This window comes from Callorhinchus milii, unplaced genomic scaffold (genome assembly GCF_018977255.1).
Source record: "Callorhinchus milii isolate IMCB2004 unplaced genomic scaffold, IMCB_Cmil_1.0 Scaffold1, whole genome shotgun sequence".
In the NCBI taxonomy this organism is placed as follows: Eukaryota; Metazoa; Chordata; class Chondrichthyes; order Chimaeriformes; family Callorhinchidae; genus Callorhinchus; species Callorhinchus milii.
Window position 1 is genome coordinate 99,137,316 of NW_024704742.1, and position 16,814 is coordinate 99,154,129.

Below are 16,814 nucleotides of genomic sequence, written 5' to 3' on the forward strand. Positions count from 1 at the left end.
TGAAGTGCTTAGAGATGTTTAATGTTATAGGCACCATATATTCTTCAGCCCATTTGATCTCATCCTTCCAGAATACCCACCTTATTGTCATGCTATATTTAGAACAAAGTTCAGAAAAACAGTGCGCAATGAACCCAAACTGTATTTTAGCCATAATAGCAAAACATAATCTTGATAAACTATTGTAATAATTTAAAAACAATTAATGGTTAAACAAACAAATTATAAACTCATTAAACAGAACAGTCAAGAAACATTCAGATTTGGTGCGTGCAATTACAGCCAGCAGTTTATCTGAATAGTTCAAAGAACATTAAAGTTTTGGGAATAAATTGGATAAGAATGAGTTAATTCCAATGTTATACAGCATTATTTATTCATTCAACACAAGCACTGTTAACAATAGTTACATAAACATAATCTGCTGAGATCTCCAGCCAGTTAACTCAGTGGTAGCCAAAATACATTTTGTTAATTGAATATTTGTCATTGAAAAGCGTTTCAAATAGGTGGAAAACCTATGACCAATGCCAACACCACAAATAGATGCAAGATATTAAATTATGCTAGCATTTGTGGATGGTAAGTGGTGTTGTTTCCAAATTTCTTTTTAGCATGATTGGGGGGAAAACAAAAATGGAGTTTGACATTAAATTGATTGCTTTGTTATGTGTTGGTCAGAAACCTAGTTAGATGGGTTTAATGAATATTTTTAAAAACTTTTAAACTAGTTGCATTGTTGAATAACAATAAACTTGCAGATTGTTGCTGGGTACTTTTCCACATACTCCCGATCCTTGACCAAGTGGCCTTTCTTAATGTTGGAAAAACGATCAGAGTGGATGACTGACAAACCTTATCCAGTTCTCATCTATTTATTTACACTTTCCTACAAAGATCATTGGACAGTGGTCAGAAGCAGGAACCTGGACTATTTTTTTGTTTTTCCTTCCCCAACAAGGGCACCAAGACTAATTGTAACACTACTCCCTACCCAGTTGAGATAAGCTAACAGCACAGAAAGGGGATCAAACTTCCCACCTTCTTGCTTTGCATTAGGACAATTTCACATTGGCTGTTGGCTTTACCATTTTAATTATTATTATTTTCATTATTTGTTTCTCAACAGAATACTTACCACTTCCTAGGTGCCTGAAACCCAGCAGTTTTGTACCAACTAATACAATTCAAATTGTACTGAATTAAAACATTATGGGTTTCAAATGCACGTTAAAATGTTTTGCTAGGAGTGCAATTAATTTTCTTAAAAAAACACAAGTTTCCAGATTTAGGAGGAAATATACTAAACAAAACCACAACAAATTAAACACAGACATAGCTCCTTCTCATGCCTCCTAGCAGATATTTAATGCAAATATAGTCACGGTAGCATATGATGAAATTTGCTGCAATGCTGAGCTTTATATCATACATCCTCTATGCAATGAAATGCTGCTGAGTGGCAAACAAAAAAAAACTTTACATTCTTAGAAAGATCTCTCCTTTGAAATGAAGCATCCTGAAAATTGTGAAAATTAGAATTATGAAAATCTTGCTCTGGAACATATTCCTCCTAATCACCTGCAATGTTTTTCAAATATAAAAAGCGTCTGATACATTTGAGAGATCAAGGAGAAAAAGTAGGAAACAATTAAATGTACATCAACTATTAATGTCTGAACACAATTTTGTCAATAAAAAATGCTTTCCCCTCATCTCACCAGCTCTTTCCATGGGTAGCTTCAACTGGCTCCTAACACTAGACTTCGAGATTGTGCTGTATTTGGTAAGAAACAACTTCAATATTTCTGAATACACATGACTGTTTGGTGAGAAGCTAATCTGCAGGATTGGTACATGATCCAGCTGCAATGGACTTGAGAAATAATCCTTGCATTTGATATAGCGCTTCTAGACGTCTCAAAACGCTTCATCGAATATACCGTAAAGTGAATTGACTGTACATGATCCAGCTGCAGTGCATCTGAAAAGCTTCTTAAGCTGTGTAATATTACCTCCCTGGAAACATTAGGAGTAGGCCCTGGGTTTATCATTGTGTTGACAGACCCACTGGTAAAACCGGGATCCAACAGGTGAAAGCTATATACTAAGGGTTGGAATGGGCTCATTCTCATACAATACTGTTTATTACATCTGTACCAATTTATTTAATTTGTTGAGATTAGAATTGATAATGCGTGTAAATTTCAAAAGCTGTATGCTTAAGAGGATAAATAGCCCACAATAGATTGAAGAAAATTTACTTGGCCAAATGGTACAAATTTCAACATGGGTAAAGGATTCAACAAGTTATAAAATCAATGTTACATAACTAACTGTTCTAAACTTTCTTCTGCCATCTCTGTCAGGAATGCATTAGATTTTAGTACTAGTCCACGGAGTACAACAATGAAGTCTAGCAATCTACATAGTTGGATGGAAACGCTGTGCGTTGAATCAAAATCAACATTAATCCAACAAATTGACATCACTTCACTAGCATGTTCATTCAAACTCCATGTAGCTTAAAATATTCAACTGTCATTTTCAGCCTGAAAGGAATATCCACATTTTTTTAGTTTTTCCAACTTCGCAAAATTTTTAAAAAATCTCAAGGTCATTACTATTATCAAGCTCAATTGCATCTTCAGGATCCTCTACAGGCTTCTCTGTGTGATGTTCTTCTGTATCCTCAACAGAAGCCAAAGCATCATTTGTGTCACTGGCAAAAGTCTCTCGAGAGGTGTCATCATCTACTTGTAGATTAAGGTCTTTAATGGCCTGTTTCACCTTCTTTCCAACAAGGTGTCGCCTTCGTTTCTTAGCTGCCTTTCTGTTATTGTACTTCTGATTTTCATCATAAAAAATTTCCTGTTGAATAAAAATAAATGTGTCTAAGATACTCAAACCAAACAGCACCTCTGGCAATGCAGAGATCCCCCAGCTGAGTGTCAGACTAGATTTTTTTTTGTCAGCTGGGTGTCTGACACATGCGGAAACCCATCATCATGCTTAAGAGTATCCAAACCAAGCTTCCATGCCTCCCACTTACACATAGAAATCCCAGAGATAAGATTGTTGGAATTGTTTGTGCACTCTCTCCCTGGAGGGAAGCACCCTGCTTACCTAATTCCGGAAAGCATTTGGTGCAGGTTGGCAAGAGCCAAAGCTTAGGGACCCCAGTGTGTGTGCTGGGGTACTGCTGGAGTCTAACCAGCTAAAACCGCAGCTTGCCGTTGATATTGCTGTACGGCAATTTTTCCTGCTGCTTGTCCAGCCAGGACCATCCTACCCGTTAAGGCTTTGGTTTGCAAGAATGACGAGGAGCTGAGTGGGATGACTCCCTGCGCCCAGTGACTGGTCAGCCCTTCCAGGTCCTGCCGATGAGCCAGTTTGGATGTGCTATCATCAGAAGTGCCCTGGAATACTGTGGATCCGCCTGGCTCAGGAACCAGTCTACCAAGACCACCACAGATGTTGGCTCGATTCCAACATTCCATTGCCAGGCTTGTCATCTTGGAGCCTGTTCAGCTCCAAGGAGACCTGGCTTATATTGGACTAGACTTTGAGCTCGACATCCCGATAGTGGACTCAAATCCACAACCTTCTGATTCAGAGACCTGGCTCAAATATGCAAATAACATTGATTTATTGGGTACAATACGCCTGGGAAATTTAATGCCAATTAAAATCCATTCTGTTCAAACACAAATTTTGTCGATAAAATATAGTCAATTCACTTTACAGTATATTCTGTGAGGCACTTTGAGATGACTCAAAGACGTGATAAGACACTATATCAAGGATGCAAGGATTATTATTATGGTGTTCATAAGTTTGAACGGAATGTAAATTTCAAAAGTACGGTCAAAGGGGTGCGTTTTGAAATGTACCTTGAAAGATGGGAGGGAAGGAGAGAGCAAGTTGGAGGGACTTGGGAATTGAGTTTCAGAAAGCAAGCGCCAACTGGCTGATAGCCTGCCTACCGATAATGAGGTGGACAGTAACAGCCAGGTTAGTATAGTAAAAGAGATATAATGAATAAATTTACTTGATGCTGCTTAACAAAATACTGAAAAGATTGGCATGCTGACCTTTATTTGATCATGGGTGATGCTTGGCATGTTCTTCAGTAAGTTCAGGTAGACCCCACCAGGTGTTCTTCGGCGACTGCCGTCCTGCAGGGAAGAAAATGTAATTATGTGACATAATAAGTGACATGCCTCGCCAAAGAAAATTCCAAACAGCATCCTAACGGCATGCAATTGCAACTTCACTGATCGCACAACTGGTGACAGTACACAAACCCTGGATTATCAGCTCTGCCACATTCATTTCCTGTGCATTCGCACAGAAAGCCGCCAGCATTGGAATACGTAACCTAACCTATCAGTGTGAGTAGGTTTGATTTGTGCATTATCACTTTCTGCAATACTCTCAGTGTGCAGAAATTGATGTTGGCAGCAATCTGATGATGTGGATATTGGATATGTGGTTAAAAAAAAACTTGGTAAAGTGTAGCTTTTCAATCCTTTGTTTCTCATTTTATGGACTTAATTAATGGTTCAAGAAACAGCTATCGCACAACTTATTGTGGTTTTATAACTAGATTTCACACACTTCCTAGATGATTAAGTACTAGAACATTTTATTTTAAAAGTTCCTACTATCCAAGTACCCGACAATTTGTTCAGCACCCATCATGTGATAGCAATCTTGAAATTATTTACAAATCCATATGCTTAGGAATCCCAAGAAAGGCAAATTAAGCCTACTGTGTTAAATTGGTTTTATGCTTACGGCTGTGGAAGCGTATTACAGAAGTTAGATACGCTTCCACAGGACAATTATGATTATACTTAGAAAATTCACTACTTCCCCAAAATTATGTATATGTTTATTTTTGCAATGTAATAAATAATTTGCAATGACTTTTGAGACTATCTGTTCTCATCACTTAGGTGTTAACCTGGTGTTTGAGACATCTTATTTTACTCCAATAAAACAACACTGGCTCCCCTGATGACCCAGTGGCTAAAGTTACATTGTGCTTCACTCAGCCATATCAACAAATGGAGCACTATAAATGGGCTTTGCACTCCCGAACTTGGGATGCAAAAACAAAAAATCAGTGTTCATCTTTTTGATTGCTACTCATTGATCCCAGCTGGAAAATGTGTTTGTGGATGTCGGGTAGTATCAGGTTCAGCCCCCAGCCCCACTTTGAGGGTGGTCTATCCTGCAGACATTCTTTATTTGGGCAAAAATAAGCAAAAACATAAATGATGAAAATGGCCCACTTGAGTGAGGTACCGGGTAGCTGCCAGTGCCTGCGGAACATTAGTAACAGTCAGTGCCTTTAAGAGAAGGGAGGTGAAGGTGGGGAAATTAACAGAAGATTTGAACATTGTGTCTTTCACCAAACCTGGAGATATTTGGAACATAAGTAGTACATTTATAATTAAACTATTAGTGTTGGTATCATACCAACAACTTGCATTTATGTAACGCCCTTCACATGGTTAGCGTCAGAGAGTGCTTAATACTGCATGCCAGTGATGCTTATTTTAATTCACATTATAGACATGTGGAGGAAGTTAAGAGAACACTGCTCAAGCACCACACATTTGCAGATGCAACTGACAAATGTGTGGAGCCTGCGCATGCCCACTGAAGTACTGGATGATAAAGAGAAAATATAGTAATTGATTTTCAACTTAGAGCACTATCATAACAAAATCACAATCACTGATCCATATGTGGACAATGCATAATAATAACCCTTAGTACACCTCCTCATGTCTTTAAGAAGTTTCAAAGCGCTTCACGGAATATAAAGTGGATTGACTATATTTTGACACAGCAGTGTCGCACAAACAGTTGTGGATTGAGTGACCAATTATTTCTTTTGGAGGTATTATTACCCCCAACAATTACTGCTAAACCAAAACTACAACTTCAGTTATAAACAACCCCAACTGCTGCTCGTTTTTTTGCAAGTTCATTGTTACTCTTAATTAACGTAAACAGTTATTTACCATAGTCAAAATACCGCCATTCTGTTCCACCTCGGAGGTTTCCATCAGGAGCTCTATTGCTTTCCTCTTGCCTATGCTTTTCACAACCCGATGAATCAGATCAGCCTTTGGTTCTCGGAGCCTGAAAGAAATATTAAAATGTCCCAAGTGGCTTCAAATTCAAAATTAGAAACAAAAGTAGAGAGTAAAGGGCATCCATAGATCTCAATATGGAGGCAACAGAACCTCAGCTTTACAGCTGATTGCAAATCAAGATCACAGGTTAATACATTATGGGAAATGTATTCTTCTTTAGAAGAAATGAATGCAAATATTTCAAATACGTTAAGCATTTTGAAAAATGCTCAAGATAGATATGGTCCCAGACATATACTGACACACTTGCTTGCTCATTGTGGGCAACGGTAACACTGATTTTTACAGGTTTAATTCACGTGTTTTTTTCGTCAGCCAGGTGTCTGACACATGGGGAAACCCATCACCATGCTTAAGAGTATCCAAACCAAGCTGAGATTTCCATGCCTCCCACCTACATATGGAAATCTCAGATGCAGGTTGTTGGAATAGAATGTGCACTCGCCCTGGGGGGACACATCCTGATTACCTAATTCCGATATGCATTAGGTGCAGGTTGGCAAGAACCAAGGCTTGGATACCCCAGAGTGTGTGTTGGGGTACTGCTGGAGTTTAACCAGCTAAAATTGCCTAGCTTACCATTGATATTCCTGTTCATCAAGCTTTCCAGCTGGTTGTCCAGCTAGGACCACCCTACCCGTTAGGGCTTTGGTTTGCAGGGTTAACAGCAGCTAAATGGGATGACTCCCTTCCCTGTGTCTGGTCTGCCCTTCCAGATCCCGCCGATGAGCCAGGCTGTCTGCACTGTCTTCAGCAGTGCCTTGGAATAGTGTGGACCCACGTGGCTCAGGAACTGGACTACTGAGACCGGCAGAGGACTGGCTCGATTCCGACATTCCATTTTCAGTCACCTTGGAGCCAGTCCACACCCACACCCACCCACCCTGCAGTGGGGTGACTCGGAAGAAGCGGACACTGGGGTGCTACAATTTGTGTCAGGGGCCTGCACTAGCATAAAAGTCAGAATTCCCACTTCTGATCACCATCCTATACACAGCCATTATACACAACAGTAATTACTGTGAAGTAATTTAGAATGCTTTGATGCTTAAAAGGCACAGTAACGATTACTTTTTTCTATGACCAACCCATCATAGACTTTTGAAATTAGTGAAAAAAACAAACCTGTACGCAATCTCCTCTGAAATCTTGTTTGAACCATCATCCTCCGTGATCTCATATCTGCCCTTGTGTTCCATCTCTAGCCTCTCGCCCAGTCTCTCTTTGACTGGACGCTTGCGTTTCAGGTATGCGTGACTAATTGCTCCGTGGTTTGTGCTCTTTCCCTCTTCCACATATTCGTCCAGTTCAGCTTCCAGCTTTGCGAGCTCTGCGGATTCTTCTTCTTCTTCCTGCTTCTCCATCATCTTCTTTGCCAGCGCATAATTATAAGTCTCAGACTGCCGGGAATTCATGTCAATGTTGCCTTCCATTCCCAGAATCCCTAGCTCCGTGGCCACAGCGTCCTGATTCTGCTCCTGCAATACTGCACCCCAGACGTTGTTCACTTTGCGGCCCAAAGTATCACCATTGTTTTCTGTTTTAATTTGTCTCGCTCCAAAGGGACCAAAAGGGAAAGCTGGAGGTTTCAAAGGCAAATTATTCCCATCGTCTGAACACTTCTGCCTCTTCCTCTTCCACTGAAGCCTGTCCTCTTCTTCCGAGTCACAGTCACTATCTTCACTTGAATCGTCGGACACGGTGGTTCGGTACCGACTCCTCACATCATATGAAGACAGGCGACCGGCAGCCTCATTCTGTGTGCTCAAAGGTCTCGCAGATAAGTTAGGAACTTGTGCTTGCTGGATCTGTTAAAGAAGCATATTGCAAGATGAGTCAGGACAGTTATTGTTGTAAGATATAGAGAATAAAGACCAACGAGTAAATAATAATACTTGCATTTAACGTATGCTAGACAAAAAAAACAAGGTCCATCTGGTTGGCCTTTCACCTTGCTGGCAGTCACATGCACATACGTTCCAAGCTACTATATCCCATAATGTTATTTCCTAAAAAAACAATCTAATCTGTGTTTAAAGGAATCAATACTTCCTGCTTCAACCATCTCCCAAGGGAGCCTGTTCCACATGTTTACTATTCGATCACTGAAATAGTGTTTCCATAGATTCGTTCTGAATTTACCCCCTTCATTCACAGGCCATTGCCTCTGGTTTTACTATTCTGGACTAGTTGAAACAGCCTGTCATGATCTATATTGTCTTGCCCCTTTAGAATCTTCAATCATATCGCCTCTCAATCTTCTCTTTTCCAGCGAGAACATGCCCAATTTACTTAAGTCGCTCCTCATAGTCCAAACCCTCCATTATTTGGTTGCCGTCCTCTGTATTTTCTCGATTTCTCCCATTTCCTTTTTGTACTGCGGTTACCAGAACTGTAGACAGGACTCTATGTAATTTATATAGCGGCTATAATGTCAAAGGCAATCACTACCAAGTATTGTGAAATGTGGCAGCCAATTTGCACATAGCAAAGTCCCACAAACTGCTATGAAGTGAAAGACCAATTTGTCATGGTATCAGAATAATAACTGGACATTATCATAAAGGCTGAAATAGAAAAATATGGTCTTAATATCAGAATAGGGTTAATTGCTATCTCGCTACCGGCCCATCTCAAACCTCCCTTTCCTATCCAAGGTCCCTGAGAGAGCCGTTGCATCCCAGCTTCGCTCTTTCCTCTCCTTCCACTCCCTCCATGAACCCCTCCAATCGGGTTTCCGTGCTGCCCACAGCATGGACACTGCTCTGGTCAAGGTCACAAACGACATCCTGACCATGTGCGACCAGGGCTCCCTCTGCCTCCTTGACCTCTCTGCTGCCCTTGATACTGTGGACCACTCAATCCTCCTCCACCCCCTCTCCTCCCACCTCAACCTTCACAGTTCTGTCCTTGAAGGGTTCAAGTCCTATCTTTCACACCGCCTCCACTTCGTTGCAGAAAACGGCTTCTCCTCCAACCCCCGCACCGTCTTGTGCGGTGATCCTCAGGGCTCTGTCCTCGGACCCCTCCTCTTCATCCTCTATATGCTCCCCCTTGGTGACATCACCCGCAGACATGAGGTAAATTTCCACATGTATGCGGATGACACCCAACTATCTCCTGCTTCCACCCTGAACTCCAGGACTATTGGCGTCCTGACTGACTGCCTATCTGACATCAAGTCCTGGACGAGGGACAACTTTCTCCAACTCAACGTCAGCAAGACCGAGGCCCTCCTGATTGGCTCGCGCCAGTGCCTCCGCACCTCAGGCGCTGGCAGCATCAGCCTCCACGGCTGCACACTCAACCTCACTAAGCCAGTCAGGAACCTGGGTGTCTTGTTTCACCCTGAACTGTTCTTTCTCCCCCACATCCGCGCCATGACCGGCACTGCCTACCACCACCTCCGCAACATCACCAGACTCTACCACTGCCTCACCCCTCAAGCTAATGAAACCCTTATCCATGCATTCGTCACATTACGATACGGAAACTCCCTTCTTGTCGGCCTTCCCAACGCTTCCCTTCACAAGCTGCAGATCATCCAAAACTCTGCAGCTCGTGTACTCTCGCTCACCAGGCTCCGTGACCCCATCACTCCTTCCCTTGCCCAACTCCACTGGCTCCCCATTGCTCAGAGGATCGAATTCAAGATCCTCGTCCTCACTTTCAAGGCCATCCTAGCTCTCTGACCTGCTGACTCCCTACCAATCTGCCCGCTCCTCCATTCAGCGGGCTCTGGTCTACTCCATGTCTCCCGCACGACCTGCCTTACCATCGGTGGCCGGGCTTTCAGCCTCTCTGCCCCCAACACTCTGGAACTCCATCCCAGGGTCCCTTCGCCTCGTTTCCTCCCTTGCCTCCTTCAAGGTCGGTCTCAAGACCCTTCTCTTGGACTGTGCCTTTGGTCTCCCTCCCACCTCTCTGCCTTCCCTCACCCCCACACCATCCCTCCCCCATGTTCGGCCCTGACACCTGACTGTTCAGCGCTTTGGGACGTCCTCCCGACGTGAAAGGCGCTCTGTAAATGTAATTTTGTTGTTGTATCTGAATGGGTCCTCAGTACTCCCAAGGCACTGTTGATGACAGAGCCACAACCCTGGCTTCTCGGCAGGACTTTGAGCGGTAGACAAGTCACTCTAAGCAGGGATTCTTCCCATTTGGCTCAGGTTAACCCCTCAAGCCGTAACGAGTAAGGTGCTCCTAGCTAGATAAGCAGCAGGAAGCTTGTCAGACAGTACTCACAACAGCATGCTCTGTGGCTTTAACTAAAAAAAACGCCAGGAGCAGCCCAATATGCACTCCGAGGTCACCACAATTGGGCTACTGCCAACCTGCATCCCTCTGAAAAGTGTGCTCCCCGTTCCAAATACGTGGTAAATTTCAACAACAACAACATGGATTTATATAGCGCCCTCCACACCAGACGGCATCACAGAGCGCTTCACAGTGACGGATCCCGGGGCCGAGCCATGGGGAGGGGGAGGAAGGTGACCAAAGGTGCAGTCGAAAAGAAAGGTCTTTGGCCGAGACCTGAAAATAAGAGAGGAGGCGAGGCGAAGGGAGCGACGAAAGGAGTTCCAGAGCTTCGGGGCATAGTGGCTGAAGGCATGGCCGCCGATGGTGGAGCGGAGGATTCGGGGGACAAGGAGGAGGCCAGAGCCGGTGGAGCGAAGGCAATGGATACTGTTTTGAGGAGAGAGGTCAGAGAGGTAGAGGGGTTGCAGAGGAGTGGAGGGATTTGAAGACAATGGTGAGGATCTTGAAGTCGATCCTCTCTGGGACAGGGAGCCAGTGCAGTCTGGCAAGGACTGGGGTTATCGGGGAGCGGAGCTTGGTGCGGGTAAGAATGCGGGCGGCAGAGTTTTGGATGACCTGGATTTTGTGAATGGTAATGGAGGGGAGACCGGCGAGGAGGGCATTTGAACAGAGCAGCGGAGAGGTGACAAAGGCATGGACCAGGCTTTCAGCAGCTTTTGGAGTGAGGTATTGGCGGAGACGGCCGATGCATCGGAGGTGGAAGAAAGCGGTGCTGGTGAGGGACCGGATGTGGGGGAGGAAGGATAATTGGGGGTCGAACCTGACGCCTAGGTCGCGTACGGGTTCGGAGAGTTTTAGGGGGAGGTCGCGTAGGTGGAGGCGATGAGAACCATGTGATTTTAGATGCTGATGAGAGCCAAAGAGTATGGCTTCCGTCTTGTCAACATTCAGCTGACGGAAATTCGCGCTCATCCAGCTCCTGGTGTCTGACAAATTTCCACACATAGGGGCATACACGTGTGGAACCGTGTGGTTTAGATGCTCTTTAAGCATGGCAATGGTTTCCATGTGTGTCCGAATCCAGGGCTTTCCTCAGGACCAAATTTCGGCCGTCCCTAGAAACACCAGAGGTGGTTTGAACGAGAGGTCTAATTTGCAGAATGGGTTAACCCCCCTGTAAAAATATATTCACCTTTCATAAGTTAATTGCAATCATTTAGATCACCTCAAATTCATTATACTTGCACATGGCTAACCCACGCTACCAAATTGGGACACAGAAGGTGTTTTTTTACGTACAGTATCATAAATATCCCAAATTTCGGAGCTGTGAAGGTGATGCAGTGGTGAATTGAAGCCGACACCGAGTCGGGCAAACAGCAGAAACCACAACGGTTAAATATTAAACAAACAGAAAACATTCAAATCATAAAGACTAACCGCAAGTTAAACAGAAAATATTAAGCTAAAACGATGAGGTAGAAAAGAATTAGAAACTACGAAGATTAACCGTACATTAAACAAGAGAGACATTTAAAAAAAATAAAGATGAAATATAAATTCAGCGTTCGCCATCAGTCTTAAAAAACTATAAACCAAACAAGATTTAGAAACTGCAAAGATTAAACATAAATTAAACAGATTAACCCCCTATTACCATATTAATAGTGGGTTAACCCCCAAAAACACGCGAGAAAAAACGCTCAGAAACCGCGAAGACTGAACATCAATTCAAACAGGAAAAAAAAATCAATCGAATAAAACAAAAAAACCCCAATAAAACAGACAAACACCTCCCAGAGACTACGAGGATCGAACGGAACAATGTCGCAGCCAAAAAAAAAGGGCAGTTCAAAAAAAACACACACGAAGCGAAAAAAAATAAATTAGGAACCGCGGAAGATTGAGAACGTCAACTTAGAAACTACAAACAGCGGAACGAGTTTCAATTAGAAAAAAAAACGACCGACGAGGTTTAGCTACAGCGTCAATGTGCCCCTCCCCCCGGGCAGCGGGACATGTACCTGCTGCTCCCCGCGGGGCCCAGGCTCGGGGCCGCCCCTCATGTCGGCCTCGGAGCCCGAGTCGGACTCCAGCACCTCCCCGTCCTCCAGCGCCGCCGCCATCGCCGCCTCCAGAACCGGAAACACGCGCATCAGCCACGGAGGCGGGAAGGCAGGGCGCCGGAAGTGCCGCGGCGCGTCACAGCCGCTTGCCCCGCCCCCTCGTCAATCAACGGGCCGGCCGGGGTCCTGACGTCACAGCCAGCAGCCCCCGACGCCCTGAATTGTAATAATAATAATAATAATAATAATAATCCTTGCATTTGATATAGCGCTTTTCACGTCGGGAGGACGTCCCAAAGCGCTTCACAGAACACACTGTAAAGTGAATTGACTGTATATTTGTGGGCGAACACGGCAGCCAATTGCACACAGCAATGTCCCACAAACAGTCGTAGATTGAAAATGACCAATTTATTATTGTTTTTGGTTTTTTGGAGGGATTATTATTAGGCTCTGTGTGGAGTAAGGAAACTTGCCCAAGGTTTCGCCCTCTGCCTGGAATTGAACTCAGGTCTCTCACTTGCAAAGCGAGTGCTCTAACCACTGAGCTACAGGACTCCATTATTATTATATAATTATTATATTATTAATATTATTAATATTAATAATAAATAACAACAACAGCAACAACTGCAACAACAACAGACGAAACTCACAACCACTGAAGGTGCTGCAAATCTGAAATAAAAACAGAAGTCGGTCAGGCGGCGTCTCCGGGGGGAGGAGAGCGAGTCGACGTTTCGGGTCCACGACCCTTCGTCAGGACGTTGGGAGGGAGAGGCGTTTAAGGGCAGACAGAGAGGGGGGGGCAAGAGGGCAAAAGGACAAAATGGGGTAGAGGACAGGGGGTGATGGGTTACGGAGGTGTTCAGGATGTAAAACAAAAGGGGCGGGGGAGTGGGGGGGGGGGTTGCAACAAAATAGGCAGACCAGAGAGAAAAGGTGTGTCTGGGACCCAGATGATGTGGTAATGGTCACAGAAGAGGGGGAGGGGGAAGGTGAGCTGTTATGGTCCGACATTGTTGATATCAATATCGAGGCCAGAGGGCTGTAAGGTCCCCGGCAGATAAATGAGGCGCTGTTCCTCGAGCTTGTACTGTGGCTCATTGGAACAGTATAGGAGACCGTGGACGGCCACTTACGTTCTGGTCTCAATATTGATTTCAACAATTTCAGACCATAACGGCTCACCTTCCCCCTCCCCCTCTTCTGTGATCATTACCACATCATCTGGGTCCCAGACACACCTTTTCTCTCTCTGGTCTGACTATTTTGTTTGAATCCCCTCCACCCTTGGTTTTGCATTATTAACACCATCGGGCGCTGTGCCTTAGTCACTACGCCTCGAGGCTCTGGAACTCACTTCCTTCATCCTTCGCCTCGCCCCCTCTCTTCCTATATTCAGGGTTCAGCTGAAGGCCTTTCTTTTCGACCGCGCCTTTGGTCACCTTCCTCCCCCTCGCCCTGGCTCGGGATCCGTCACTGTGAAGCAGTCTGAGACTCTGTCTGGCGTGGAGGGCGCTATACATATCCAAGTTGTTGTATTCCCTGCTTTATTGCAATCCTCCCCTCCCCCCCTTTGTCTTGCATCATTAACACTTCTTTAACCCATCATCCCTTGTCCTCTACCCCATTTTCTCCTTTGTCTTCCTTGCCCTACCCCCCCCCCCCCCACTCTCCGTTAGCCCTTAAAAGCCTCTCCCTCCCAACATGCCCCAGTTCTGACAAAGGGTTGTGGACCTGAAACTTGGACTAACTTTCCTTTCTCCATAGATGCTGCCTGACCTGCCGAGAGTTCATAACGACTTCTGTTGTTGTCTCACTCTTAATAATAATTCTTCCATTATATATAGCGCCTTATCTTGTCGTTGAGACACCTCAAAACGCTTCACAGAATACACTGTAAAGTGAATTGACTGCATATTTTGTGGGCAAGACTCGGCCGCACGTTGCAGTGTCCCACAAACAGCCATGAAACGTTCGACAAATTTTTAACTTTATTTCTCCCGGGAAATTCACACACAGACCGGAAGGCTAAGACTTATAGAAGTGAATGCTCCACCATCCACAAGCTGCAGCTCATTCAAAACTCCACCGTTCGCATCCTCATCGGCACCAAACTCTACGATCCCATCACCCTAGTCTTCACGTGTCTGGCTCCCCTGGCTCACAGTAAATCGATTTCAAGGTCCTCAATCTCACCTAGAAATCCATCCTCTCGCTGCTACCTCCTCCACTTGCCTCTTCCGCTTAGTTAACTTGGACTTGCTTTATGTCCCCTAGCCTCTTTACACTAATGACTGAGGCTTTGTTTCCTACATTCCTAGTCTCTAGAACTCCTTCCCTCTACCACTCCAACTTGCCCACTCACTTTCTGTCTTCAAGTCTCATCTCAAAACCCTGTAAATGCCACCCCTCTCCACTTCCTTGCTCGGCATCGAAACCCATCTCTGTAAAAGTATCCCGAGACAGTAAGGACTATAAAAGGACTCGATGTAACTGCAAGTTGTTGCAACATGAGTTAATGGTAACAGGGTGGAAGGGGTAGAAATAAATAATAATAATCCCTGCATTTGATATCATGCCTTATCACGTCATTGAGGCAACTCAAAGCGTTTCACAAAATATATAAACAATAAAAACAACAACTTGCACTTATCTAGCACCCTCCATGTAGAGTAGCTAGTGTCTCAGAACAACCTGGCTATATGTAGGATTCACATATATTAGGAGTAAAGGACATTATATTAGAACCCAGTTATATACATTCACACCCCTTCTCCCTCTGCCATGGCTCCTGCCACATTCCCCCACTTCATACACTCCTTTGCCCCCATTTCTCCCTCCCTCTCAACCACAATCACCCGCATAAAGTTCACCACTCGCTGCCTCGACTCCCTCTCCACCCACCTGCCGGTCACTCAATTTCCCCTCCTCTTCCCCCTGCTGGCCGACAATGTCAACCAGTCTCTCTCCTCAGGCTCTGTTCCACGCCCCCGAAAACCGCTGTTAACACACCCCTCCTCAAAAAACCCACCCTCGATCCCTCTAATCTCTCACACTACCATCCCATTTCCAACCTACCCTTCCTTGCCAAAGTCCTGGAACGCATTATTGCAGGTCAACTTTGGTCACACCTCTCCCTCCACTCCCTTCTCGAGTTCCTGCAGTTTGTTTTTTGCCCTGTGCACAAGACAGAGACATCGCTTGTCAAAGTCACAAACAACATTCTCTCTATCTATGACCAGGGCTCCCTCTGCCTCCTCACCTTTATGGATCCCTCTGCTGCTTTCAACACAGTCAACCACGCAATCCTCCTCCATCGCCTCTTCTCCCTCATCCACCTTAGTGGTCCTACTTAACCAATCGCCTCCATTTCATCTCGGCAAATGGTTTCTCCTTTTGCCCCGGCCCGGTCACCTGCAGGGTATCCCAGGGCTCCATTCTTGGCCCCCTTCTTTTCCTAATCCGGGTGATGTCATCTGCAGACATGGGGTAAACGTCCACATGTCTGCGGATGACACACAAATCTACTTTGCCTCCTCCAGTACCAACTCCAGGTCCACCAATGTTCTATCAGCTTGTCTGGCAGACATCAGGGACTGGATGAGTGCAAACTTCTTGCAATTGAATGTGGACAAGACTGAAACCATACTCTTTGGCTCCCATTAACATCTTCACTCCTATGTATCTAGACTCCTCAACCTCTCTGGGCTCTCCCTCAGATTTACTGAACCAGTGCGCAATCTAGACATCCGGTTCGACCCCCAGCTGTCGTTCCTTCCCCACATCTGGTCCCTGAACAGGAATGCCTTCCTCTGCCTCCGCCCCATTGCCCACCTCCAACCGTACCTTACCCCAAATGCAGCCGAAGCCCTCGTGCATGTGTTTGTCACCTTCCCCCTGGATTATTCAAACACAGTTCCACTGTTCAAAAAATCCAGCTTTCAGAACTCCGCTGCACGCATACTTACCTGGACCAAACTCTGTACCCACGTCTCACCAGTTCTGGCCAGACTCCACTGGCTCTCCATTATCAAACGGATCGACTTCAAGATCCTCACACTTGTGTTCAAATCCATTCACTCCCTGGCACCTCCCTACCTCTCCGACCTCCTCGCTCCCCAATCCACCACCAGGCACCTCCGCTCAACTGGCACCAGCCTCCTGCTTGTCCCTTGAACCTTGCGCTCCACCATTAGTGTTCATGCTTTCAGGCACTACGTCCGGAAACTTTGGAAAACTCTTCCTCGATCCCTCCGCCTTGACCTTCTCTCCCCTCTTTCAAGTCCTGCCTTAAAACCTTCCTTTTCGA

The 16,814-nt window shown here is 45.1% G+C and overlaps 1 protein-coding gene across 1 annotated transcript; it reads right to left on the reverse strand.

The window, feature by feature from the left end:
* On the reverse strand, window positions 1–12,604 carry phax (phosphorylated adaptor for RNA export). Its single transcript, XM_007899355.2, has 5 exons — window positions 12,458–12,604; window positions 7,299–7,981; window positions 6,039–6,159; window positions 4,095–4,178; window positions 1–2,871 (listed from the first exon to the last, which is right to left on the reverse strand). Exons 1-5 carry the CDS (start codon window positions 12,587–12,589, stop codon window positions 2,602–2,604), a joined length of 1,290 nt encoding a protein of 429 aa, XP_007897546.1. The 5' UTR covers window positions 12,590–12,604; the 3' UTR covers window positions 1–2,601.
* Between the last annotated feature and the right edge of the window lie 4,210 nt (window positions 12,605–16,814).

Coding starts and splice junctions, on each gene's coding strand:
- phax (XM_007899355.2), bottom strand. CDS start 12,589: ATGCGCGTGTTTCCGGTTCTGGAGGCGGCGATGGCGGCGGCGCTGGAG. Junction 6,160..7,298: donor TCAGAGGAGATTGCGTACAG/GTTTGTTTTTTT, acceptor TATTTCTTTCAG/GCTCCGAGAACCAAAGGCTG. Junction 4,179..6,038: donor ATGGCGGTATTTTGACTATG/GTAAATAACTGT, acceptor TCTTCCCTGCAG/GACGGCAGTCGCCGAAGAAC.